Below are 26,982 nucleotides of genomic sequence, written 5' to 3'. Positions count from 1 at the left end.
GCGTGTCCTGCTGTTTTTAAGTGCATGTCATTTGGCCAGGGTGCTGTCATTGTGAAAGTGATGGATAAATTGAAAAAAAATCCGCCGGACATTGGACAGGAGGGTCAACCCAAATGAACATTAGACGGAATTCACTTAGGAAAAGGCAACACTAAACCAGATTCTGAAATCAGTTTGTATACATACATAGAGGCATAATTAGCAAACATTTTACACTCATTTAATTTGTTGGATAAACTATAATTATAGTCACAATTACCTTATTAGTGTCCTAATGAAAAGTATTTAGATTTGCAAAAAGATAAATTATTGTAATGTTTAGAACATTTAAAATTTAAAAGTTTTCGTCAAAATAGTTTAAACAATATTAAGCGTCTAAGAGAGAATATTCTAAGCCATGAGTTGAACAATTTAATACCATCGCTATTCGCTAATGAAATTTCTAAGCTAAGTGCCCACCCAAGCTAATTAGTTTTGGGCAGTGCACAATTAGATTTCAAAAGTTCGTGCCACCCAGAGCTTGTGTCAATCGGGAAAGGTCAGTGAATTATGCCCCATAAAATATGCACCAAAGTTCACCTGTGGTTTTGGCCAGTTTATGCATGAGTGTTTTAGGGCAATTAGCGGATGCAGCGCTGACCAGCAAAATGGTCAGCACACACGAGTTTGTTGGCCAGTGAAAGCTGAAAGCCGCTTTGAAATTGAATTTTTTCCGAGCTGAGTGAAACATTTGGTTGTTTTAATTTCCACTTAGGCTGCCACATTTTCCCAATTATCCCTTGCCGTTGCGAAAAAGCCAACCACAATTCCGAGGAAAAAAGGAAAAGAATTCGCGAAATGCTTTGCATACTTCCAGTGGCGAAACCTGAAGGAGGTGGAGGGGCCTTCACCATCCAAGGTCGGGCCATAAAATTTCATTGGGCTCAGGTGTCACTTGGCAAAGTCACCGCCCAGGATTCGGGGTGTGGGTGTTGCCGCTCAAAATTTATGGCCAACAAAATGCAAACATAAGTTTCATAAAGCCAAAACTTTATTAAAATATGCGACTCGTTGGGACCCGGTTTCTTACGGTGGCTTTTTTTCTGCCACTGCTTCATTAGGGCAAGTTAAATCTCCATAAAGCACAGAGCACTGCCTTCTTTGTTTTCGTTCGGCTACATTAGACAGCTGCTCGTAGGGGAGAAAAAACCCTACGAAAGAGCAGCAAATCAACTACGAAACGGGCAAAAGCTGGAGCAGATTGGTCTCAAACTTTTTCGTTCGCATGTGTGCGCGCGATCCGATGAAATATGAAGGTATCGCCATCTAGGTCGTCAATTTTTCAGATTCTATCCGCACGCACGAATCCTCCCTTTTGAAAGCAAAAACTTGGATAATAATCACACTCTAAAATAAAATAATGAAAGAAATAATGATTAAAATAAAAAAAAAACTAAAGAAAGATATTGTTATAAATTAATTAATTAATTAATTAAACTTATTTGAATATTGTGTTTTGTTTTTGTTAATATTATTCTTTATCTTATATTCCTCTTTTCCAGAAATAAGTAATTATGACTAAATCTTTAAAATTGTTATATTGAATATATGTTTATCAGATCTAATTAACAAAAAAAAAAAACACTTATCAAAAAACTTTTTTTTTTTTTTTTTTTTCCTGCCTCGATTTGATTTCTGAATCAATATTAATTATGCGTCTGGCTGTACGCCTAAATTTGTCATCCGGCCAGAGAGAAATTTCACTTGTTGCTTCGATGGACATCCGATTCCAGACCCTGGCAATTGAACTTTGAACTCTTAAATCATACAAGTGCCAGACAGAGTCGACTTTAAACTGCCGCCATATATCAAGGACCCCGCCAGCTAAGCATCTAATCAACGTCCCCAGGACCATGTGCCTGCCCGCCAAATCAATGAGAATTGGCTTTAGCCTGAGCCTTCGGCAACTGGGACTACACAAAACGAAAAGCTTTCCCAATAATAAATAATTTTTTCAACGTTATTAAATTAACAAAAAGGTAGTAACTTTTAACAAAAATCTGTTGTTCTTTTTTAACAAAAGATTTTACAATTTAGTATATATTTTAGACAATATTTATCATAAACTCCTTATTTTTTTTTGTGTGTTCTCCAATTGAGCAGCGAGTACCTGATGTAGTCAAAGTTTAAGTAAATTTCATGCTTCCCACCCCAAAAAAAATGTAGTCCCAGGAGTTGGATACGTGAGGAAAGACACCTTCAGACAGGCGCTCGTTATTTGCATGCATGTTCACAAATTGAAGTGCAAAGTTTGGGAATTCGGAATACGAAACAACCGTTCGCCAGGAGACCAATGGAAATCAAAATGGGAGTTCCAACGACATGCGGAGAACAATTCGACAGTCAAACTTATAAATATATACAATATTATTTTATTTATTATTTTTTTTAGAAGTGTTAAAAGAGTCTATAGATATTTCGAATTGCAAAATAGAGCGTCGAAAACTTTGTTAATTTTTATAATAAGAATCAAATTTCCTTCGGCTTCATGATATATGCAATTTGTAATGTACTATATACTTTCAAACATTATTTTAAATTTTAAAGTTACATTTCCTTCCTCATCGAAATTGTTTTATTCCTAAACAATAGATTTAATATGTTTATTATTTAAGAGAGATTCTTTTCAATAAAATAATATAATTATAATGATTATTATAAAAAAAAATAAATAAATAAGATAAGATCAAATCAGTGGCTTGTTCATTTTACCAAACATTTTAGTACGTTTTTTAAAGTGTTCCAGATACCAAAGGCTCTCTGTGTTTGTAAAACAACGCGAACACTAGATTTATTGTTGCGAAAAACTTTGATTTGAGTCTAGATTGTGTGCAGAAAAGGCGAAACCAACTTGAATGGAAGTGCCTGTGTGCGATGTTTGTAATCTAGTAAAGAGAATCCCAAAACAAGCTGAAGTTTGTTTACAACATCAGTTAAGCTGAAATGTATCCCTTTTTGGCTTACTCTTTTATTAGTCCCTGCTTAGGCTGTAATTTAATTTAACTGCTGGGTGCACTTAACAAAGCACTTGACCCATTTAATTTTCCATTTCTATGGAAGGCCTGCAAAAAGATTGGGACTTAAATTGGCCCTTGGCCAGGTTTAAAGTAAGGGTAGTTTCGGAATGTTGATATAAATATTTGTGCGCCATAAAAATCAGCTTTTCAATAAAAGTACAACTTATAACCACAATGGTGACAGCACTCTGGGGGTGTGAGTCCTGTGCGGAGGAGTCCTGGAGCCAAGACAAGATCCAATTGGCCGGCAATAAAAACTTTGTCCTTGCCCTTGTCCGTAGCTTAGAAGCCGCACCGATGAGTATGCCCGGGGGCTCCAAGATGCCGGAAAAAGTAAGAAAAACTTGGCGGGGCGTAAGCTGCCAGGGGGAACGGACTTCCTTCCGCTGGTGACACATTTTCCTAAACCTACAAAATGTGCTTTAAAGCGACATCATCGCCTTCAATGTGCGGACAGACAGATTTATTACAGTTTAATTCACCGGACCAAGATGGAAATCTTTGACGGCAGAGTCTTTCTTTCCTTGAAAAGCCACATAATTTGACTGCTTTCGTTGTTCATATTCTTTTCTTAGAAGAAAATCTCCAGAAACTTGTGGACAAAGTTGTCGGCATTGCCGTCGAAGTACAGAAAAATTAAGAGTTTATATTTATTTACTGGGGCCGGCCCCGTAATGAAGCAACCATCCCGGAATGGCCAAATTAAGTTGAGCGTGAATGTGGGCCAACCGGATTTCATATAACCCCCAAGCCCATAGCCTCGGCAAAAAGGATGGAAAAAAGTAACAGGGTATCCCCTCCTCAATAACGAACTGAGCCGAGCAATTTGCCTGTCAAGCTAAATTCCCGGCCAGGGAGAGGAGCCAGGAATTTAAAAGGATAATATTGAACAAATTACGCCACATCTCACAGCGGCGTAGATGCAAAAAAAGCGATGAAGTCTGCCGTTTTAAGGGGGGGCTTGTAGTCCTTGAGCATATTTTCCTCGGCACAAAATGTTCCCATTTTGTAGCGATCCCACTCGGATGCGGCTTAGAGATGCCCACGAAGCTTCTAGGCTTCCACGGCATCCTGGCTTCATCCCGACAATATGGTAATTCAACTCGGAATAATTTAACATAATTGACGCACGCCGGCGACAGGAGGAAAACCAGGGGCAATCTTCAGATGAAGTTATCATACTCTTTGCCACATAATGGGATGTTTACTTACCTGGTATGGGATTCCTTTTTAGTTTAATGTTATACTTATTTTGCATTTTTGATTTTTTATTATTTAAATAAGCCGGTATTAATTAAAGAAACTCACTTGTGTAAATGTATCTTTTTTGTTTGGAATTTGAATTTAATTTTTATAATATATTACAAAATAAAATGCTCTACTTACAACCCAAAATTACTCCTGTCGAGCCCTTTGTTTACAAAACTCTATTCATTTCCAAAATATTCAAGAGACATATTATGAGAAACCTAACTTATTTAAATAAAGCTATTTTAATTGTGTTTTCTGAAATACATTTTTAAAATGAATCTGGACAATCAATATACCTGAATTTAGGGCATATTCTCAAATGTATACAAATTCATTACTTAGAAAAACGTTGTCTCATTAACCCCATTTACTCCTGTCTAGCCCTTAACCCTTGTGTAAGCTCCTCCCGCATTACTTCACTCTGGAAATGGTGTGATACCTTATCTAGGCCTAGAGTAGCAGCAGCTTGGCCAGAATGTTGGCACATTGCGCAAATGTTCACACAATCGGAGGCAAATGAGCTTAGGGTTGTGAGTTTGAGTTCTATTTTGGCCCCAGGCGCAGACGACGCGCCATATTAAATTAATATGCTTCAAATGAGCCGCATCTGCTGCTCCAACTCCCCGGCATTCTTTTGTCCCGTCCACTTGTACTGCTAATGTAATTTTTCGCGGCCAGTTAGGCATATACTCAAAGAGATTGCCGCAGACAGAATTTATGCTTATTAATGTGGGCCGCATTTCTTGGTCAATGAAGTCCTCGACTTTCAGACACTGCCCATTTTCTTGCAATCAGCGATTTAGAGTTGTCGAATTGGCTGCTTTGTGGCTAACTGGAAGTATGATTGTATTTATTTACTCACTACATTTAGTATTGGCCTTAAAAATTATAACAAAATATATTTTAAAATAACTAAAGTCAAGAACATAACATTAAAAAGAATTCTTTTCTAAGTTACTATCTAAAAATAATAAACAATGATTTTTATTTACTGTAATCAATTCAACTGCAAAAAAAAAAAGTTTGCGATTTTCAAAGATCCTTCATATTTTAAAATAGAAGAAGACAAAGTGTTAAATCTTTATAGCAAAAGAAAATTTTTACAATTTTCATGATAATAAAGATGTAGATGCCATTTTTACTACTTTCTTAGCTCATTCTTGAATCTAGTTTTATCTATATTAAAGACCCGATTTCGTTTTTATTTGTAGCAACTCTGTAGGCGCACTCCATCAACTTCTGATCCTTGAAGGGCAAACTCGTTTATCACAGAGCACTCCTGTGAACTTTTACAGCCATCCGGGGTCTTAAAGAGCTATGCGTAAAAGTTGTTTACTCCCAGCCCGCTTCATTCCAGAAAATTGTATTTGTTTTCACAAGTTGTCAAACACTGCTCACAGATTTGCACATGTCACGCCATCGACAGGTGACGACTCGACTCCACTCGACTACCTCAGCCGAAAGTTATGTAAGTGTTTCATCCGCCTGTGTCGGTAAAGGACCTCCCCTTCGGGCCCTGAAAATTGGTTACCCTTCGGCATCGCCATCGTCATCGCCATCGACATCGACATCCAGTGTGGAATTCTGTGCAAGAATGCTGACAAAGTCTTGCCTACTTATCGGCGGCGGCAGCCTTGTCAAAAGTCACTGGCAAGTTAATTTCGTTTTTCTCGTGGCGCACCGGGTGTCAAGATCCACACACAACCAAAAAAAACATATACTTCTATTGATGGTTGACGAGAAAAAGTTAAGTTTCCATGGCTTATTTAATATTGAAGAGAAGTAGCAAGATTTTCTGATTTTAAAGCTCATTAAATTTCATAAGTTTTGAACTTTTTTCGATTTCCTTGTAAATATGTACATTCCAAATGCCCATCAAGTGAATAAAAAACTATGTTAAAATTAAATTTTATATCTAAAACCACCTCATGCATTTTATTAAGGTAGAAAAATTATTCTTAAAGATTTAAAAAAGATTATAAAATATTTACAATTTTTATTCTGAATAAAGCTTACAAAACATAATAATTTTTATAAAGTGTAAAGTGTAAGTGTAAGCAATACCTAAAATAATATTTTAGCAACACTCTTTGTTTATTACTTAATAAAAAAAAAACAATTTAATGTTAATAAATTGTTTTGGTGCACACCTGTGTTTTTTCTCGCGAAACGAGTGTATCATCGCCATCGCCAGGCCACTTAAAGAAGCTGTCTTTGCGGCAAAGTGAGTGTTGTCTTAAAGTCGTGGTAATGGGAACTCAAGGGCGGCTTTTTTCGAGGGCATTCGGGAGCGTTTATTGAAAACCACTGTTGCATATTCATGAGCACGGCTGACGCATTTTGAAGCACATTTCAGTTGATTTGCATATTTATTTGAAGGACTCGGAAGCACACTGCCTCGGAACTTTCGAAATTAGTTTGAATTTCAAAGGGTACCATCACTATGAACTTCCGCTTAGCTAGACTATTATGACTTCCGTTCTTTGGCAATTTAGGCAACTAATTTGTATTGCCATTGACTCCATTATGAATTCAATTATGCGGTTGTAAGCCGCAGAATATTCGCTAATTTATGCTACGTCAAATCTGCAAAATTTGCATAACACACAGACACACAAAGGCCATGAATATGTATGTTTTTATGTTAATGTTTATTAAATTGCGCACCTTTTGGCACAAGTATTTGTGTATTTTATGTTAGGTATTTATGGCCATTAGTCAATAAATTTTAATTGATTTCACATCAGCAAGTGCCTCAAATGCAAGTTACAAAGGAAAATTGTTTGGCGTGTTATCTTAATGGCAAACCCACTTCAGGTGAAATCACAATTTCTGTTTTCCATTGTTCGCCTTTAAATAGGCCAAATATACTCGAGCAATTATATTATATTATCATAGCCCAAGGGACATAGAAAATATAATTTGGCCTTTAATTGGTGTAAATTTGCCTGCTCTTTTTGCAACCCACATACTATACTTGGTAATTATTATAAACGGATGTAGGATGTAGATATTTGTAGTCCTTTATTTAGTTAACCTTTATGCTTCGTGCATCCCTCTTAATTATAATTAAAATTTACATGACCTTTAGTATGCGACAAGGATACGAATTTCAATTTCACACCTCGTTGGAGGGACTTGACTAGAAATTTGAGGCCTCTCGATGAAAGATGAAGACATCAAGACATCACCCAATCCAATATGTCAGCCTGTGTGTTCGTGGGTGTTTGTTATTGGTTGCTTGAATCTCGATGGCGTGTGGGTGTACCTTAACTTCGGCTTGTTGCCTTTCCTGGGAAAAGTTTGTTTGCCTTGCTTGATTATAGATATGGATAAAAAATGAATATAAAAAATGTTCCCCGGGCATTAAATATGCAAATTTTTGTTTAGGCCATGGGACCCAAAGCTTGTCACAGAGATTTTCGGGTGATTCGTGGCGTGATCTTGCCTACCTGTTAGGGTGCACCACTTCGATGCTATATAGTATTTCAATTATTGGAAACCGCAGTTGGGGGCTCTTGATGGAATGGATATCCGTTGGCGTGGCTCACTTCAGTCAGTAAATTGCACTGAAATCCGAATCGTTGGTATTCCTAATGTGTTATGTATGGTAGGTGTGTGCTTTGTGTTCCCTTGATGTATGACATGGGTGTGCTGGTTGGACAGCCCACGAGCCCACAGATGTCCTTGAGAATCAAAAAACCTTTAGCCTATGTTACTTTAGGGCACAGCATCAACAGTTGTGCTTTGCTTTGAAATTAAACGATTTAATTGCATTTAAATTAAATAAAATACGCGTGCGAAAAGTTTTACATTGTACGCATTCATTGGCGCACACAGAACGGCCCCAAATCAAATCACTCAACTCAACCATGCCAGCCAACGGGGAGAAAAGCTCCAGCTCCATTCCCATTCCCATTCTTTTACAGAGAAAAAAACCAAATCACAAACAACAAAGTTGTCATTAGGATAATAATTTGTCAATATTTATCAACTTAAGATTTGACTCTATAACGAGGCAAATCAATTGTTGATTTACATTTGTCTAAGCCTATATATATATATATATATATATATATATATATATATTGAAGACGCTTATTCACCTAAATGATTATTTTTAAATAAATAGGTTATACTTAAAAACAATAAAATTAATAAAAGTTTGGAGATCAACGTCGAGCAAGGTTTTCCCTGATTTGTAAATAGTTGAAAGATGTGTAAAATTCTTTTTTAAATATTTAAAAAAAATGTAAGTTATTCTGTGAAGTTTTTTTGGAGTGCATATCGGAGACCATGAAAAGGGTGGCACAAGGACGAGTGGTGGGAGGTTACTGGGTGGCTGGCAGACACCTTCTTTCGTTCTCCACTAATTTGGCCTTTGTTTGTGGTTTGCGTTTTCGTTTGTTGAGTAGCACAAAAAGTTTTAATTGACTGTTGCTAGTACGGGGCACGGAAAAGCCTCGGAAATTTCCGAGTTACGAAGTTGACTTTGCTGCCGGCTCCCTCAAACTCACTTCTCTAATCAGGCATTGGAGAAACCCTTTTTCAGATGGTACACCTGCCTGTCTGTCGCTGGCAAGTTGTTTGCTTTTATATTTTCAGGATTTTCGCTTTTAATTTATTTATTTTGAAGCGATCCCTTTGCGCGAAAAGCGCAGTCGGCGAAAGAGATAAATGTTGTTGGGCAAACTTGACGCGAAATTGGTTTAAATATTTGCCAGCCACATTTCCACACCTAATCCGGGTTCATTTGGTCCAGTAACGTTCTGCTCAACATCCTGTTTAAAGCTATTTGCATTTTAAATGAGGTGAAAATGCATCAAAGCGTTTGCCTGTGTTTGATTTGTGTTCGCGATAGGTAGGCTCAATGGCACCTGAGCACCTTTCCTGGCAGGAGAAAGTGTATGAGTGCTTTTGCCTTTGCGATTGGGCTTGTGTTTCCGTTTGTGTATGCATCCGTCAATAAGGCAACTGAATTAATCACGCAGCTGTGAACACTTCTCCCTTCTGCGATTTCACGTAGAAAAAAAAAAGATTATTGTTTGCTATTTAATTCGGCTAAAAAGATGCAAACGCTATAATTAGAAAGGGATTTAGCACAATGGGAAATGTCTATTGTTTGCCATTTAATAAGGATTAAAATATGTCATCATTATAATTAGAAAGACTTAATGTACACATGTCCTTTGCTACATACTTATAAGAAAAATATTAGAAGGATAATATTGTAATAACATTCTTAAAAGCAATCTCAAAATGCCAGGAATTACTGCAACATTTTCAACTTTGGCTTAGTATAACATTATATTACAACAGAAATGTTAATTTTTTACCAATCAGAAGAAAAGAAAACAATTCGTTATTATATTATATATTATTATTATATTTTATTATTACATTAATATTTTCTGATATTTTTTAGACACATAAATAGTTACAATTATTACAATTATTATTACAAGTGTTTATATTTCTTTTCAATATGAAATGTCGGGATATGTGTTTATTTCTCGCCGTGCAGGATTGTTGCAGCATATATGCAGTGGTTGTTGCTGCTTTTGATGCTGTTATTGACTGCCTGTCTGACCAATTATGGTGCAATTATCACACTTGATTGCCCGGAATCTCTGACTCGTTTGCCGTTAACAACTTCACCGGCACTGCAACTGTGCGTGCGTGTGGGCTTTGACTTCTTCTTCGAACAACTCAAAAGGCCGAAGCCTTCAGCCTGCACGGGCCACCTTGGCGTATGCTTGATGTGTCAGATCGGGCAAAGCTTGTTACGGCCAAACTTTTTGGGCTAAAACAACTCGACCGTAAAGTCAATTGCCGTTGGCCAAAGTGTGCGTCCCCAAAATAGCTCAACCATCGTCTTTGTGGATTTTTATGCGAGGTGCCAGCGGCAGCAGGGGGTTAACTCAGTTTACGAGGCACGGCAACTTGAATGCCGGATAAAATTTGGCCCAAATGCAATTGAAATAAATGTAATTTCATAAATGGCCTGCCACCTGGCGAAGGTAGCAATAGAGCGAACAGGTATCATAAAAGACGTTCCTAGAATAAACATTTTATTCCCCAGCCTATTTGCATAGTATTCCAGAAATATATCCAAGAGCAATGACAGTGAGCTAAATAAACACGGTTATTAAAGTGAATGCAGTATATTAATTTAAGGGCACATTCCTAGGTCCTCGATCAATAAGCGGCCACGCTCACGATTGTGTTTGCTGTCACTCGCCGTCTAATTTGATTGAACATCCTGTCCGGCCTATAGCCGACTATCCTTACGCGTCCTGAACCAACAAAGTCTGGCCTTAAATATGAGCCCAACGGCAACAATAACCGACCGAACGCCACAAGTTGTTCGTTTAAATAATTTATCAAAATAAAAATCAGGAAAAGGGGCATAATCCCACACGGCCACCTACTACTCCTAATACAACATTGTGATGGACGAGCTATGCAAAAGGCCAAGGGCACCTTTCATGGTTGTTACTTTAACCACTTCGAGAGTGGAAAGAAAATCTACACCTTTGGCATGAAATTATGGGTATTCAAATAAATTCCATTGAACACCAATCACTAAACATGCAATATAAAATGCAATTGCATTTAAAAATTTAAATATAAATGGAGTTACAAATGTATTTGTGACCTGAGGAACATTGGAAACCTTCAAACTACACGCAAACCGCACGAGATTCGATTTCGGAACCTATTTAAATTTGATTGGTGACATTAAAGAGCTATCGAAATACATCCCCTTTTTGCTACGCCTCTGCGTTAAACCACTCTAGCAATAAAGTGACACTAAACGGCAAAGGCAACCGCAACAGGAAAAGGAAAATGACAATGGGAATGGTAATGGTAATGGGAATGGGAATGAAAAGGAAGTTTGTCGCTAGGACGCTGGCCTTATTATGTTGACATTCTATTCCGTTATCGAGGGAAAAGTAAGGCGGTTCTATAATTGATTAGGTTCGGCTTCAACAAAGCTCACTCGGCTTACACGGCCCTCCCCAGTGGGTCATTCAATCCACAAGAGTGTGTGTCGGATATAAACAATAATTTATGACCTGTATACAAAGACATTAATCTTTATTGGAATTGAAAAGTACATTCATTTTGCACGCATTGAGTTGACAAGTCATTTTCATTTCCCCTGCAGCGTCAAACCTAAATCATAATGGGCAAGTCAACAGCCAGGCGAAAATGAAATTGGCGTTTATATTTGCATATGAATGAAATGAGTTCCCTGAGCACAAAACTCTCGGCAATTACATGATGTTAATTAAGCTTATGAATATCATTGACGGCTTAGTGGACTGAAGTGAATTTTACATCTATCGGCCTAAATGCAGATAAAATATAAACTTTACGAGCATCTTTTATGCTTGCAGAGCAAAAGAAAGTGGACAAAATCGAATTATTTTTAAAATACTTTTTAGAAGTTAAAAATATTTTCCAACAATTTTTAATTTTTTAAGATCTGATTCTAAATTATTTTTGGGAATTTGATAAAAATTATTTCAATAAATTATTATTTCAATAAATATTTCTCCAAAATAGAAATTAGATAAATTGATTTTTCATTTTGAAATAAATCAAAGACATCTTACCGCGTTAAAAGAGTCGTGACGATCGCACCTGCAACTGACTGATATCATATATTGTGACGAAAAATGATTTTACATTCGACTAAAACAAAAAACTTTTCAGAATTTGTTCATTCGGACCGCTTAAGTATAATATTTAAGGAAAGGTATTTGTTTAATCCAATTTATATTTATTTTTGATTTGTAAGCTGAAATTTTTTTCGGTGTCTGCCAACGCTGAAACCTTTGGACATGATGAATTTTTCATAATTTTCATTTATGCAGATTGAAGCAACAATCGGGACTGCGTCTCTAACAACTGGGCCAGAAGGCTGTTTTATATCAGGAGCCAGGGGTCTTCTGCGGATCCGTCGCTGGGTGTGGAATGGAGTGTAGTGTGTGGACCGGCGTTTTCACGAAACATCTAACCGAGATTGCAGGCGAAGCCGGAGCCAGTCAAGTGTTGAGCTTAGACACAATTTATCAGCTGAACGATTTGATTTATATGGTTAGACATGGCATGCGTCACGTCAGGGCTTCTGCGGTAGCAGATTCACTCGAAAAAAAATCAGATAGATAATAGAATTTATACTTACATCGTACCTTTGACATTTAGACTTCTTGGCCTCAACATTTTAGAGCATTTTATTGTTGGCAAAAAATTTAAAATTAAAGGTACTTTTTTTTTAAGTGTAAAGAATTTAGATAGATATAGAATAAATTTTAAATTTATACCATTTTTTTTCTTTATAATAATTTTATATTAAATATTATTCAAAGTTTATATTTTACATTTCAAATTTTTTTTTCCAATTAAACCTATTTATTTAAACACGCATTTTTTTTAAATGTACGGATTTTATCTGCTTATTAATGTCAATTTATATTTTACTAATTCTTTTCGATTCTAAAGTCGACTTTGTTTTGAGTGTGCAGCTCATTGTTTCTGGCTCGGTTTTCATTATTATGTTATGTGTGTTTTATCTGGCTGCCATTTGTGGAGCACTTGCTCATGAAAATGGAAAGTATATGCTTGCGAGAAAGAAAAGAAATTGCGGCCCACTGAGATGTTAATGTTAACATGCATGCCTAAACATAAAAATAATAACCACATACTTGCCAGCCCCTGCTTTTTGATTGGGACTTCGACTTGGACTTGGAGTTGGAGTTGGAGTTGGACTTGTACTTGTACTCTTACTTGTACTCACACTCGTACTCACACTCATAGTCATACTCACACTGGTACTTGTACCTGTTAGGTCTGGTGTGAATAACCTGGATAATGGTTGGTGCGTGCCTCGCCGATCTTCATAACCGTCATTCATCTGCGCTTCTCTCCGATTGTGCGGGTAATTAGTTGCCACGCCAAACAATTTGCGCCGAGGAAAGTAACTCTTGTTGGCTGTCACTTTGTTGCGGCATTATTGAAGGCTTAACCCCATTAGCTTGAATTGGCGCACTTGCCAATCGGCCGCGAAGATCGAAGAAAACCGAAAACAGGTAGAAGACAAGGGCCGGCAGAAGCCCAACTTTCTGCGAAGAACAGCCAGCGAAACTTTTACCCAGCGCCAGAAAACGAAAAAAAAAACAAAAAACAAAAATAAGTAAGCAGACAACATCAAATAACAAAAGAAAACAAAGTCGGACAATGTAAACTCATTCACGAAGCTGGACGGCTGTTTCTCCGGAGAAGAGAGCATCTGCATCTCGGGGGCAGGTCTTGAATTTTTAGTACCGCCTCGGATTTTAGATCCACCAGGAGAATGCAGATAGAGAAAGGGGATCTTTATTGATTATTTTCTTTTCAAGCCCACTAATTATGTGGTATATAAAATCAATCAATCTGTGAACATTCTATGCCTTATCTATAGGTTATAGTTATTGGATGGTTTTCAATTTCAAAGTGAAACGATAAAAATGTAATTATAATTCATTCATAGAATTTTCAGCATGACATTAAAATAGCATTATTTTGCTTTTGAATTTAGAGAATAGAAGTGAAAAAAGTACATTATTAGATTTGATTTTTAATTAAAAATAATATTAATACAATAATTAAGTGTTTTTAAGGGTTCTAAACCCTTATAATTTTCAAAGCAAACGAATTAAAATGTTTTTATAATTCACTCATAGATTTTTCAACTTGATATTAACATAGGTTTATTATGTTTTAAATATTAACAGAAAAGAAAGTTTAAAAAAGACTTTTATATTTGTTTGGACTTGAATAGGCTTTTATTAATTTAATAACAATAATACAAAAATTCAAAAAATTTACATAAACTATGTTTGTTTAACTGTAATTCGGAATAAATGGGTTTTTTTTTGGGTATGCTTGTCTTTATAAAGAAAGTGTAAGTAATTTTCACTGACAAATAACATTGAAACGTTTTCTTATCTAAGAAATTTTATGATTTCCCTCTGAAGGTAACACTTGCCAATCTAGTTACTCCAAAAACCAAGGCTTGATGATCTAGTTTCTTGCTGTGCATCGGGGCAAACCAGTTTCACCTGCAGAGCGGCTCCAGAGAGCTTGGCCCAAAGGCGAAGCCTAGTCAGCTCGGCTTTCGACCAGCTTCAGTTGTGTTGCGGCGCTCAGATGGAGCGGACTTAGCGGAAGTGAAAGAAGTGGGCCCAAACTCAGACCACAATTCCATCCGATCCGATCCGATTCGAACCTTACCGTTCCCAAACGAACCGGCGGTGGAGAACGCGTGGAGACAGTCGAAGGCGAACGCTGCGAAATTGTTACCGCTGCGCATGCGCAGACTGGCCGTACTCGTACTTGTTGTTGCGCTGGCTCGGCTTAATTACTAGCGCCCCCCGCTAAAAAGTTCCCCCCATTTTAGTGGTTTGTCTGCATTTTTCATCGGGCGCCAGTGTGTGTGTTAGTGAGTGTTAGAGGCCATCTCTCTGGGAAAACATTCTTCCCGAGCGGAGCTTTCTTTTTGTGTATAACAAAAGAGAACTAGGCAAAAAAAACAAACAAACGTAAACAAGGCATCGCGAACTTGTGCAATCCATCGACAAAAACAAAAGACCCGCGCGGTGGTTCCCAAGCCACAAAAAAACAACACTGCTGAAGTGCAATTTACAAGCAGCGCCCAAAAAACACACAAAAAGAAAATGTAAGCCAAGAGTATAAATCAAAAATATAATGAAACAGGTTACGAGAAGAGAAAAACCGAGATGTGTGATTAACATATTTCCCATCAAAGCGTTTACACGCAATGCGAAGTGTACCTGTATCTGTATTTGTATCTGTTACCCGTGTATCTTGGCATCGGCATCTGCACCAGTATCTGTATCTGTATCTGTAGCTGTATCCGTATCTGTGAAACAAGAAGTGGATCCGATCCGATCGAGTCTCATCCCCATTCCATATCGAACCCCATCCATGTGGCAATGCAACCTTGAAGCTGTCCACTATATCGAATTGCATGTCGCCCATGCATTTCAATGAGCAAAATAGCGTTTTCGGGGAGATTTTGAAATCCAGAGTCGTTTTATTTTCGTTTTATGGACACTATAAATTTACATACGTTAACTTGCTTGTTTGTCTTGCTGTGGATATCGCCGATCTTTGAGCAAACAGGGGCGAAAAAGACTGGCCAAATACCGTCTATGATTACCCATGGACCGCAGAGTAAATAGCACAAGTAACGCAAAACCAAAAATAATGCAAATAGAAATACGGCCAGACGTAAAAGTATTTTTTTTTTTTGTTGTTGTTGTTTAGTTTTTACTTGTTTTGGTGTCAGTGCGCATTAAAAAGCAAACAGTAACCAATGAACACGGACAACAACAACAGCAACAGCAAAAACAACAACCAACCACCGCCGACCGTACTACCAATAACGGTACAACTAATACTGCGAGAGTGAGAACCAAGAATCCAGGTCCAAAGTGTTAGAGCCACAAAAAGATCATGGCTCAACGAATCGCTCATGCGCTGCCGAAGGGAGTTTATATAATAGTATCACGGTATAACTTCTTTGAATAAAGATATCAGCATGCTAATATGCATTTACTAGTTAACATTTTTTTAGCGATGAATATATGAGCTATTTAACATGCCAACATTAACCATTAATATATGTATTGTAATTCTGCATTTTCAAAGCCAATAACCAAGAAAATAATACAGTCATTACAGTGCTTTTATAGTGATATTCATCAACTAATTCATTTGCAAAAAATTGTTTAGTAACCCGAAAATAAAGCTTTACAAATATTTACCTAATGATAAATGAAATTCTTGGTTGTCAATTTAAGTTGAAAGGGTTTGACTATCTGAAGCTTTACTGTATGATGCAAAAATTAGCGCTTACTTATGAAGCATGAATTGGAATTTTGCTAATTAAAACTACAGCTATAATGGATGCTCATAGATATCTATGTTAAATCTATTATTAAGTATGAATTGTTATTGCTTTATAGATTCAGCATGCAGCTTATAAAAATTCTTGCAAACATTTTAAAGATTTCAATCAAACACAAAGAAATTGTCAGAGCTTAGAGTTTTGAAGACTGCTCGATAAGTCGGCAACAAATGCCTTTAATATGTCAGCATTACCAAAATTACTCATACCACTCGTTGGCAGCCTCACTCTCTGCTCTTTGTTTGCCAGTTCGCTTGATTATAGCCTTCGTTCTTTCGATCGGACCTTGGTGGCTACGATCGACCATTGTTGTTGTTGTTGTTGACCACAAATATGCGGCTTGGACCGAAATAGACGGAGACATCGGTATGCAAATCAAATGTTCTAACGCAAACGCGGCGATAATGGGGGAAATGACCAAATACGATACGGAATACGGAATACGAAATACGGAATACTGAGCGTGGCAGCTGGCCAGCGAAGAGATCTCTTCTCGAAACGAGTTTCACCCGGCCAATGCCAAACAGAACGGGGACTAGAAACCCAATATTAATAGTGTCATTCCTCGATTGCAGCGAAATGGAAGCGTGGAAGCAGCTGCCAAACGAGGGGCGTTTTCTACTGCTTCTCCTGATCTGCATCTCCCACTTGGGCCTGCCAATCTTCGCCTGGCGCCCCTGTCCGGAGCTCAGTCCCGCCCTCCGTCTGCCATGCAGGTGAGTAGTCATTGCCATAGCCATGCATACAAGTGGTGGCCATATAATAGACAAGCGACAGCGAATTTCCGCCGTCGGCCGGGTATTATTTTAATATCACAAAATTACCGACAACTGCAATTTGTGAGCCGATGTCGATTCATTTGGCTTTGTTTCGCTGCAATCAACTGACTGGCGACAATTACAGGTGCAATGTGGTTCCGTTTGCGGCGACTGGTCAACTGGGAGCCGTGGCCATGGACTGCGATCGCGTTGTCTTCCACGGCGACGCACCGCAACTGCCTTATGGAGCGCCCATCGTGGCGTATACGCAACGTCACAGCGGCCAACAGGTGCTGCCCGCCCAGGTGAGTGTCGCAATTTGGCCAGAGATAAGCAGCACAGAAATAATGGGATTTCAACACTTTTACGATGATCTCCCAGGCACAATAATGGTTTCGAAATCGCGTTAATCAGGTCTTATTGGTTATTGACTTGGCGCATGACAAATATATATAATTTATTTTACTCTCGTTATTTTCATTTAGTCTTGAATATATGTATTTAAAAAGTACAAAATTCTTTAATTTGAATGGCTTATAATTTTTGTACAGTTTAATATTATATCATAATATTATTAGTAATTTGAAATTCGAATAGTTTCTTTTCATCGCATTGTTTAAGTGTTTAAATACCTTAAGTTTGCCTGAGAAATTCAACTTTGTCAAAAAACCTTAACCAATGTTTATCAAACTGAATTATTATTGAATTAAATTGTCTCTATCTTTTAAAACCACAGACATTTGGACAATTGAAGCTAACCATTGAGGAGCTGGACCTGTCCTATAATTTAATCCGAAGGATTCCCGAAAAAGCTTTCGATGGTCTGAAGGATTCACTGAACGAGCTGCGATTGGCAAACAATTTGTTAGGCGACAACCTGAATCCCATCTTTTCCACCGCCGAATTGCACGTGCTGAAGAACCTACGCATTCTGGATTTGTCCGGCAACAAGATAAAGCAAATTGAAGAGGGTCTGCTCAAGGGTTGTGTGGATCTGAAGGAGTTCTACATCGATCGCAACAGCTTGACGGCAGTGCCCACCAACTCCCTGAATGGACCAAGTGCCCTGAGACACCTGTCGCTGCGCCAAAACCAGATTGGTAAGACCGATTAGGCTGTACTTAATGTGTATGGTTAAGAGTTGGCTGTGCAATCGAAACCGCAACTGGTATAATTAAAAACGCAAACAGCAATTCTTATTGTAAGCAAAATAATAACTTGCCGCTTTAGCCTTGAGTTAAATAATTAATTTGACTTTAAAGAATGCTAAGATGCATTATCTAGATAATTTCCTCGTAAAGTTTGTAGCTTTAAGCTCTTACATTAAAATCAACTTTTTTAAACTTCTTTCTAAAGTTAATTATAATCTTTATCCGCAGGATCTCTACTTCAAGATTCATTTAATGCGCAGCGTCAGTTGGAGATCATCGATCTCCGACACAATATTATTCGGAGTATCGACAGCCAGGCCTTCAAGGGACTGCAAAAGATCCGGGAAATCAAGCTTTCCGGCAACCGCATCAGTCACCTGAACAGCGATGTTTTTGAGAAACTGCAGTCGCTGCAAAAGCTAGATCTTTCCGAGAACTTCTTCAACCAGTTTCCCACAGTGGCCCTGGCGGCGGTTCCCGGAGTTAAGCACCTGAATCTGTCCTCTAATATGCTACAGGTAAGAGTAAATGATCTAAAGTTTTTGCCTATCATTCATTAACATCTCATATATATGCATTTTCCTTAGCAATTGGACTATACCCACATGCAGGTTGTCAGGACTTTGGAGAGCCTGGACATCAGTCGCAATTCCATAACCAGCATTACACCTGGAACTTTCCGGGAGATGGGTGCTCTTAAGTATCTGGACCTCAGCTTGAACTCTTTGAGAACGGTGAGTGTTTCTAGATGAAACCCCTAAAATCATAACTTAACACCATGGAAATATTACCTTCTTAGATCGAGGACGATGCCTTGGAGGGTTTGGACAGCCTGCAGACTCTCATCATTAAGGACAACAATATCCTCTTGGTGCCGGGAAGCGCTCTTGGTCGCCTGCCTCAGTTGACATCCCTTCAGCTGGATTTTAATCGCGTGGCGGCTCTGTCGGCGGAGATCCTTGGATCCTTGCAGGCTGGCGATATAACCACGCTGTCCCTATCCAGGAATGTCATTAGGGAACTGCCGCCCGGCAGTTTCCAGATGTTTAGCAGCCTGCACACCTTGGATCTTTCCGGAAACTCCTTGGCTGTGATCAATGCGGACACTTTTGCGGGACTGGAGAGCACTTTGATGGCGTTGAAGCTATCGCAAAACAGGCTTACTGGATTGGGAGGAGCCCCATGGGTTTTGCCAGAGCTAAGGAGTCTGGATCTGAGTGGCAACAGCCTTACTGAATTACCCATTAACATATTTGAGGAGCTGGAGAACCTGCAATCCTTAAACCTAAGTGGCAATCATCTGACTCCTCTGACAGGAGCTCTCTTCAAACCCTTGGACCGCCTGCAAGTCATCGATCTAAGTCGCTGCAATATTCGCCAGATAAGTGGTGACCTCCTATCCGGCTTGCAGGACCTCAAGCAGATTTACCTCAACGACAACCAATTGCAAGAGCTGCAGGATGGCAGCTTTGTCAACCTGTGGAACATTAGCTCCATTGATCTGTCCCACAATCACATTGCATCCATTCGCTCCGGGGCCTTTGTGAATGTGATGAAGTTGCAGAAGTTGAATCTCCGCGGGAATCAGTTGTCTGCCTTCAAGGGAGAGTACTTCAACACCGGAACGGGAATAGAGGAATTGGACATTTCGGATAATCAGCTGAGCTACCTGTTTCCCTCCTCCTTCCGCATTCATCCCAGATTGAGGGAGATTCGAGCGGCCAACAATCGGTTTTCCTTCTTCCCGGCGGAGCTGATTTCCTCATTGCAATATTTGGAGCACATAGATCTGTCCCACAATCAACTGAAAACCATCGAGGAGCTGGACTTTGCCCGCCTGCCGCGACTTCGCGTCCTGCTCGTCTCCAGCAACCAACTGGACATGGTCAGCGAGATGGCCTTCCACAATTCCACGCAATTGCAGATTTTGGATCTGGCTCACAACAATCTGGATCGCATTGGAGAGCGGACATTCGAGGGATTGGTGCGATTGGAGCAGCTCAACCTGGAGGGCAACCGGTTATCGGAGCTTTCGGACGGAGTCTTCGAGCGCTCCAAGCTGCAGATGCTGGAGAATGTCAACCTGGCCCACAATCGCTTCGAATATGCTCCGCTGAATGCCCTCCAAAGACAGTTCTTCTTTGTTTCCTCAGTGGATTTGAGCTATAACAAGATCAAGGAATTGCCCGGAGATGATAGCATTATGGTGAACATCAAAAGGATTGATCTGTCCTTCAATCCTTTGAGCACCAAAGCAGTGCACAATGTTTTAAATGAGCCCAAAACAGTGAGGGAACTCAGTTTGGCGGGCACGGGTATTGAGCAGCTGGAACTCCTGGAGACACCCTTCCTCCAGTTCCTGAATCTCTCCCACAACAAGTTGCGCAACGTGAAACCGGAGGTCTTCCAAAGGGTGACCCTACTGGAAACGTTGGACCTTTCGGGCAATATGCTGGAATCCCTAGACGATCTTTCCGGTGCCTGGCCTCAACTGCAGGTGCTCCAATCCCTGGATGTGTCCAATAACAGCTTTGAAATCGTCTCCCAGTCCAACTTTGGCAAGCTTGAGATGCTCCGCTCGTTGCGCTTGAGCCACCTGCCGCAGTGCACCAGGATTGAGAAGAATGCCTTCAAGCAGCTGCCCAATCTGGTCAACCTGGAGGCCTATGATCTTCCCCTGCTTGGCTACCTGGATCTGCAGGGCATCTTGGAACTGCTGCCTGGCCTGGAACTGCTGGACATTGAAGTGAAGGACGCCAGCATCGGCAGCGAACAGATCCAGCCGTTGAAGCATCCGCGTCTGAGGAGCTTGGGAATCAGGGGAGAACGGCTGAAGTCCATTTCCTCGGGTACTTTGGCGGGTCTGAAGAGCAACGACCTGAGTGTGCAGCTGAGGAACACCTCCCTCAGTGCCCTCCCGCCGGCGTTGCTGTTCCCGGTGCCGAGATCCTCCCACCTCAACCTGGATGTGGAGGGATCCAAGATCACAGTGCTGGTGCCGCAGTTCCTGAACGCTTTGGAGGATCGCCGAGCCAGTCTGCAGCTGCGGGGATTGGCCAGCAATCCCGTTGTGTGCGATTGCAATGCTCGGGCTCTGCGCCGTTGGCTGCCCACTTCCGGAATGCCGGATGTGACCTGTGCATCGCCTCCGTACCTGGTCAACCGGAAGCTCATCGAGGTGGGAGATGATGAGCTGACGTGCGACGCCCGACGCATGACCTCCTCCACCTCCAGACCCACTGCCCCAGTGCCGCACCTGCTGAAGACATCCAGCCAGCTGGTGACCAGGAGTAGCTCCACCACCGAGGAGCCCCTGATCATCTGGAGCCTGGAGCCCACACAGCCGCCCAGTTTGAAGAAGATCAAGACCAAGGCGCCACTGATGAAGGCCCAATCGCCGATTATCAGTAACGACGACACGCTCATCATAGGCATCGTGGGTGGAGTGGTGGCCTTCATAGCCATACTCATCATCATTATCTGCATCATCCGGCTGCGCATGAGCAATGTGGAGTACCAGCAGAATGCGGCCATGATAGGCATCCCGGCGGCCATGCAGATGGGTGCCCACAATGCGGCCTACAACTACAAGAATGGAGCGGGAGCAGCGCTATATGCGGTGCCGCCATACCAGGCCAGCTACGCAACTCTGCCGCACAAGACGGCCTCCATACACCAGTCCAGCCAGAATCTCTCCCAGCGCCAGCAGCAGCAGCAGCAGCAGCAACAGCAGCAACAGCAGCAGCAGCAACAAGTTGCTGCGGCGGCAGCGGCCTACTCGACCATGTCCCGCATGTCGTACTTCAGCGGAGCGGGCGGCGGAAACGGCGATGGAGCCGAAAGCCTGACGCACCAGCACCAGCATCCGCACCAGCATCAGCATCAGCCCTATATCATTTACTCGGATGACAAGGCCTACAGATAAGCCCCTTGGATCGAGGGGCCTCTTCATCTTTCCCACTCCTCCACTCTGTCCATTTCAATCTCAGTCAGTCAGTCAGGCGCATCGCCGCTAAACAGGTTCTACATTATATCGCCGCTCTCAGCCAACGTTGTATATAGACTTAAAAAACATTCTAACTGTAACCCTAACTATATCTATGTCTAACCATAATTAAGTGCAAGCAAATCGCTTATGCGGAATAAACAAATCTAGTATAATACACACTTGAAGTCTAATTGCGAGGGCGAAAAACCCTGGGGTTATTTACGCAGCTGTCTATCAGGTATTTATAAAAAACTCCATGAAAAACCCAGCCTTGAAGCCATTGAATTTTTGAATCTGATAAAAATATATACAAGTTACTAGGCTAACTTAAAAGACATAACAAATGTCCAATACTTATGTGGTTGTTGTCTTCCGTGACATTGAACAGTTCTAATAAAAACACCAATTCATTATCTTATCTTGCCTTCAATAAGTTCAATGGGCTACTTTTGGAATTTATCACGTATACGTATGGATACACTGATAAACAACGCCTACTTCCCATAAATAATAGCATAACAAAAGTCTCTTGAAACTGATTTTTCTTATCAGTAACTAAAAAATTGAGGTACCTCTTAACTTGAGTACATTAGCTCATTACCTTCGCCATCGATTTAAACAGTTCATTCCTTAAAAAAAAGACACAGAGGACACTTTGGATTTGAGCATTTTTAATACAATAAATTTTTCATCCAAGATAATTTCATAAAAATGTACATGTATATGTGTATAAATATGTTATGTATGTATATATGTATGCAACTTCAAGATCGCTTTTCACAGTCTTTGTATTCCATATCTTTCACTAAATAACAACAACAACCAGTTATCATTCCATTTAAATGCTAAATAATTTGTGTTTATCAAATGCACAAACTTAAACTACCAAAACTAGTCAAAACAGACAGACTCTGTGTGAAATGCAGGTTTTAACTAAGTAGTAACCACGATTAACAACAACAGTTTGAGAGTGGCAGTTCCACTTAAAAGCAACTTAGGATGAGAAAGAAAATTAATCACTTTGATAATTAGAGAGTTGGCAAGGTCCTAAATTCTGACTCAAGTAATGCCTTCCAGTGAATGGCGAAGGTATTCGACTAGGCCATTTGAGAGTACGAGGTATACAGTTTGTAGTTGCGCCGGCGGTAGTAAATCATGAGGCCATAGCTTGCGAATAGCAGCGCAATAATGATTAATATGAGAATGCCTGATAAAAGAAAGATAATGCTTTAATTCCATTAACACGCCATTATCATTGATTGACAAACCCGTCGCCGCGCCCAAATTGGCCTCCTCATAGGTCATCATCATCGTAGAGCGTGTGCACTCGTGCTCCCAATCCCAGGGAAGGACATCCTGATAAAGTGCTCCAAGTTTTTCCAGCCGGCAGGACACACCACATCCGGGTATATACAGGGGCAGAGGCTCAGCGGTGGTATTCTTGTAGAAAATAGACACCAGTGGCGTATTGCTCTCATCCACACGCAACTCCAGCATAATACACGCCGTGTAGGGAGGACTATGGAGCTGTGGAATCAGGATATATAGCTTGAAATAGTCAGCCAGTCAACGCTGTGTCAATTTCTTACCTCAAACAGTTTCAAAGCGTTCAAAACATTGGCTATGGTGGTATCATGAGCACTATATATCCACATTGAGAGATCTGGTTTCAGACGTCCGGAAAATTTGTCGTCAAACCGTTTGTACATATCCAGCAGAAGTGGCCCCGCCTTTAGCCTGGCTAACTTTCGCGTGTAAGTACTGATGGCAAAAGCGAAATTAGCCACATAAGTGAGTTCCTCGCCGCCGTAAACCTTTCCAGTCCAATTCGGCAGTGTCCTGTTGTACAGATTTTCAATAAACAACGTGTTATTGAGATACTGAGCATCCACGAAACTCTTGACAGACGTTCCGCTTTTCTCGCTCAAGTAGGCAAAGAGATCTCGGTGTTTCTCGGTCATAGCCTTGAATTCTGGCGACGATTCCAGAGCGGCCAGCTCGTGATCGTAGGCGGGACACGGAGCTTTGGCGGCCAGAATGTAATCCTCCTTCTCGGGGATGGTGTGAATGGGTATGGGTTGCCATTTGATGTCGGAATTCCAGATGTCTTCACCTTGTGGCTCGTAGAGACCAGCCAGATTGGATTGGGCACTCATGAGGGTGCGATCCACATCTGTGGACTGCACATAGATGTCCTGGTTGGAATATTTGGAGGGCAGAAGGGCTGAATAACGCTTTCTTAGCCATTTTCCCAGGTCGTAGTGCTCTTGCTTTCCCAACTAGTGGATGGAAATGAAGTTAAGACAGGGTTTTGTCCTTCCAAGGAGCTACTTACATTGGTCAACTGGCCCCAGCCGGTGGGCCAGTAATTGAGATCGCCCCAGGGATCATTGGGATACGGATCTACTGGTGTTCTGTCGCCGTGGCGATATATCTGCAAAAGCATTAGCGATAAAACGGGCGCACACAAACAAACAAGCGAGTCTCTTACCACATGCACAAACTTCAGTTGGCCAGGCAGTGTGGCCAACATATCTGGCTGGTGACCTTCGGCATTTGCATAGCCGTGCAGGGCATTGGCCAACCCGAAAAACAGCACACAGATCACAGAGATCAGTATGAGGCAGCGCTGGCGAAGGTCGTTCCACATTTTGAGAGCCACACTTGTTACAAGTGACCCACAGCGACTGCGGGAAAACATATGTGAGCATGCGGGGATTACAGGTAATGGGCTAGGTGCGTGTCCCTTACCTCAACCGTATAACTGGCGATCTAGTCGTGTGTCGTTTGCATATATACAGCTGGCAACGTCAAGTTTAAGCACTTGTCATATTTTCTTGTTTATACATTTTTTGGTGGGAACAAGTTTTGATAACCAAACCAACACAAAAGAGCTTTGTTTGCCCGATAACGATTGTTGGGACCCCAAGCAACCCTGAACTGTAACAGTAATTCCTTGGCGGGCGATTCGAAATTAAAACTACATTTGGTATTTATGATTGTATTGATTGACTCGTCGTATCTAGTTGCACACAAGTAATATGATTATTTAAGTATTGCATAAATATTGAAACAATCTTAACTACGAATAACAAATATACTGTTTGATGTTGGTCTTAAGACTACACGGCTATAGGACAAATTAAAAAAAAACGTCGTCGGCTTAACTAAAAGATTCTTCGCGCGAAACAATGGAAAACGAAATTCGGCTATTATATTATTAATTGGAGTACACGAGGACTGGCAAACATCATTGTGGCGTTGCACTTGCTTAAAATCTTCTATTACCGCCCATATTTGGTCCGGGTCTAGGTCCGCTGAAGCTGAAAAGGGACAATATTAATACATATTTTAAGAAGATAATAGTTTTACGCACCGGTTTCTTTGGCTTGGCGCTCCGCCACCGCTGCCCAAAGGTGGAAACTCCGAGTGATATGCATTCATTCCATTCTGATTGTGATTTTTACCCCCTGCCCCTCCACGTTTATTTGAACCTCCTCCACCTCCTGGTTGGCTGTTAGATTCGTGGCTGCTGTCACGTCTGGCATTAAAGCCTCCACCTCCATTAAAGAAACCACGTCCCCCTTGTGGATTCCCTCTAATTATAAAAAAAATATGGTTAAAAAGGCGCTTAAACAATTTATCTTTTTACCTACCCATTGGATCCCCGATTGCCCGAATTCATGGGTCCATTCCCAAAGCGTCCAAAGCCCATTTGCTGCTGCTGGTGCTCCACTGGCAGGGCAAAGCCACGTCGATCCTGCCGCACATGGTTGGCAGCTCCAGCTCCAGGTCCTCCTCCTCCGCCCCTCTGATTCATGGATCCTCCTCCTCCGCCGCCTGAGCTGCCACCATGGAAGTCATTATTACTGCTTCCTCCTCCAAAGCCGCTGGTTGGACTGTTCTTAAAGTTCCTCCTCCCAGCCTGTGGTCCATTGTTGTCCCGCTGTTGAAACCGATTGTTGCTAAAGCGTCCTCCGTTGCCCTCGTTTCCGCCGAACTTGCCTGCGGCTGCAAATTTGTTCCTGAATCCCTGACCCTGAGTGGAAGCCTCATTGTTGTGTGGTGGGCCCTTGGAGTAAGGAGCACTGCGCTGTTGTCTGTAGCTGGACTCGTTCCTAACGGGTCCGAATTTGTTGGGGCTGGAATTGGAACCCCGAGGGCCTCCGCCATCGTTGGAATATCTGCCACCGGCTTCTTCGCGGAAGTTGCGCTTGAAGTTGTTACCAGATTCCGGTCTCCTATCAGTGGTGCCACTTTGACCTGCAGGTTATGGTTTATGCGTAAGATTATACATTTCCGGAGAGAGTAATAGCTTACCCTCTGACGCCCTGCGTCCTGGATTGTCACCAGAATTGGGGGCGCCGCGGCTGCCAACACCAGGGCCATATTTTGGCCTGCCCGCCTCCACCACTATGGGCTGGCCCTTGAAGACGGTGCCATTCAAGGCGGCTATGGCCGCATCCGCCATGTCCGTGTTCTCCAGGTGGACGAAGGCGCAGCGGTTCATCACGTCGCATTCCACCACCGATCCGTAATTGGAGAACAGGCGACGCAGTTCGTCCGGCTTGCAGCGCGGCAGGCTCCCGACGAACACCTTGGCGGTCTGCATGGATAAAGCTAGCGGATTACTCTGCACAATCCAGCGGCGGCGGCTACATCTTTAACTCTTACGTACAGTAGACATGTATTTATTTTTCTCTATAAGTTTTCGCTTTTCTTCTTTTATTAATTAGAGATGGGCAACTGGCACCTGACCAGGCAGTGTGACCAGATGTCGTCCTGGCCACGCACATCT

General features: G+C 41.1%; 3 protein-coding genes across 4 annotated transcripts; 1 reads left to right on the top strand and 2 right to left on the bottom strand.

The window, feature by feature from the left end:
* Positions 1–14,490: 14,490 nt before the first annotated feature.
* On the top strand, positions 14,491–22,359 carry LOC108148748 (protein artichoke). Its single transcript, XM_017275942.2, has 7 exons — positions 14,491–15,033; positions 16,863–17,003; positions 17,191–17,350; positions 17,782–18,145; positions 18,425–18,714; positions 18,784–18,930; positions 18,996–22,359. Exons 2-7 carry the CDS (start codon positions 16,867–16,869, stop codon positions 22,119–22,121), a joined length of 4,224 nt encoding a protein of 1,407 aa, XP_017131431.1. The 5' UTR covers positions 14,491–15,033; positions 16,863–16,866; the 3' UTR covers positions 22,122–22,359.
* Positions 22,360–22,885: 526 nt separating this feature from the next.
* Positions 22,886–25,080, bottom strand: LOC108148750 (prostatic acid phosphatase). 2 transcript variants are annotated; one of them, XM_017275946.2, is made up of 6 exons: positions 24,936–25,080; positions 24,676–24,871; positions 24,520–24,618; positions 23,774–24,463; positions 23,453–23,711; positions 22,887–23,391 (listed from the first exon to the last, which is right to left on the bottom strand). In XM_017275946.2, the coding sequence occupies exons 2-6, from the start codon at positions 24,832–24,834 to the stop codon at positions 23,282–23,284; spliced, it is 1,317 nt and encodes a 438-aa protein (XP_017131435.1). In that variant the 5' UTR covers positions 24,835–24,871; positions 24,936–25,080; the 3' UTR covers positions 22,887–23,281. The 2 variants fall into 2 exon arrangements, with proteins under 2 accessions (XP_017131434.1, XP_017131435.1); XM_017275945.2 differs by lacking the exon at positions 24,936–25,080 and having other exon boundaries at positions 22,886–23,391; positions 24,676–24,885.
* An 89-nt stretch (positions 25,081–25,169) lies between these two features.
* LOC108148751 (heterogeneous nuclear ribonucleoprotein A0) lies at positions 25,170–26,959 on the bottom strand. Its single transcript, XM_017275947.2, has 5 exons — positions 26,863–26,959; positions 26,505–26,790; positions 25,841–26,447; positions 25,561–25,782; positions 25,170–25,507 (listed from the first exon to the last, which is right to left on the bottom strand). The coding sequence occupies exons 1-5, from the start codon at positions 26,869–26,871 to the stop codon at positions 25,456–25,458; spliced, it is 1,176 nt and encodes a 391-aa protein (XP_017131436.1). The 5' UTR covers positions 26,872–26,959; the 3' UTR covers positions 25,170–25,455.
* Positions 26,960–26,982: the final 23 nt, after the last annotated feature.

This window comes from Drosophila elegans, unplaced genomic scaffold (genome assembly GCF_018152505.1).
Source record: "Drosophila elegans isolate 14027-0461.03 unplaced genomic scaffold, ASM1815250v1 contig_476, whole genome shotgun sequence".
In the NCBI taxonomy this organism is placed as follows: Eukaryota; Metazoa; Arthropoda; class Insecta; order Diptera; family Drosophilidae; genus Drosophila; species Drosophila elegans.
The sequence above is the reverse complement of the archived record's forward strand: the minus strand, read 5'-3'. Positions and strand labels throughout refer to the sequence as shown.